General features: G+C 49.2%; 1 protein-coding gene across 1 annotated transcript; it reads left to right on the top strand.

The window, feature by feature from the left end:
* Positions 1-12: 12 nt before the first annotated feature.
* On the top strand, positions 13-921 carry LOC113942593 (olfactory receptor 6C3-like; the record flags this gene model as incomplete). The annotated part of the gene is made up of 1 exon (XM_027633696.1): positions 13-921. A coding segment is annotated over exon 1 (909 nt), but the record flags the coding sequence as incomplete, so codon positions are not given.
* Between the last annotated feature and the right edge of the window lie 6 nt (positions 922-927).

Raw genomic sequence — 927 nt, forward strand, 5'->3', positions numbered from 1 at the left:
CTGAAATTCAGCATGGGAGCAGCAAATGAAACAGCAGTTACTGAGTTCATCCTAGAGGGTTTCCCAGGGCTTGATCAAAGCCTGCAGCTGTTTCTCTCTGTGATCCTTCTGCTCATGTACCTGACAACAGTGACAGGGAATGCAACCATCATTTTCCTCGTGTGTGTGGATCACCACCTGCAAAGCCCCATGTACTTTTTCATTAGCAACCTGGCGTTCCTGGAAATCTGGTTTACATCCTCCACAAGCATCAAATTGTTTGCCATCCTGAGTTCTGACCAGAAAACCATCTCGCTGAGCAGCTGCTTTGCCCAATCCTATTTCTATTTTGCCCTGGGCTGCACAGAGTTTGTCCTGCTTGTTGTCATGGCCTTTGACCGCTGGGTTGCCATCTGCCAACCCCTGCACTACGCTGCCACCATGGAGCCTCAGCTCTGCCTCTGCCTGGTTGTTGCTGCCTGGCTCATCGGCTTCACCCTCCTGAGCTACCGCCTGCTCTTCCTCTCTCAGCTGTCCTTCTGTGGCTCCAACAGGATCCCCCATTTTCTTTGTGACAACTCCCCCTTATTCAAACTGTCCTGCTCTGACACCAGCCTGCTTTGGAAAATAGACTCTGTTTTCTTATCCTGTGTCGTGCTGGGTTCCTTATGTTTAACTCTGGCATTTTACATGTGCATCCTTTTCTGTATCCTGCAGCTTCCAGCAGCCTCTGGGAGGAAGAAAGCTTTTACCACCTGCTCTTCCCATCTCATCACCTTATCCATTGTATATGGGAGCTGCATTGCTCTCTACCTGTGTCCTTCAGCAGATGTTTCCTTGAAGACCAACAGAATTGTAGCTTTGCTGAACACAGTCCTGTACCCATTCTTAAATCCCTTCGTCTACAGCCTTAGGAACAAGGCTGTGATACTGGCACTGAACAAATCC

This window comes from Corapipo altera, unplaced genomic scaffold, assembly GCF_003945725.1.
Source record: "Corapipo altera isolate COAL_440 unplaced genomic scaffold, ASM394572v1 61100, whole genome shotgun sequence".
In the NCBI taxonomy this organism is placed as follows: Eukaryota; Metazoa; Chordata; class Aves; order Passeriformes; family Pipridae; genus Corapipo; species Corapipo altera.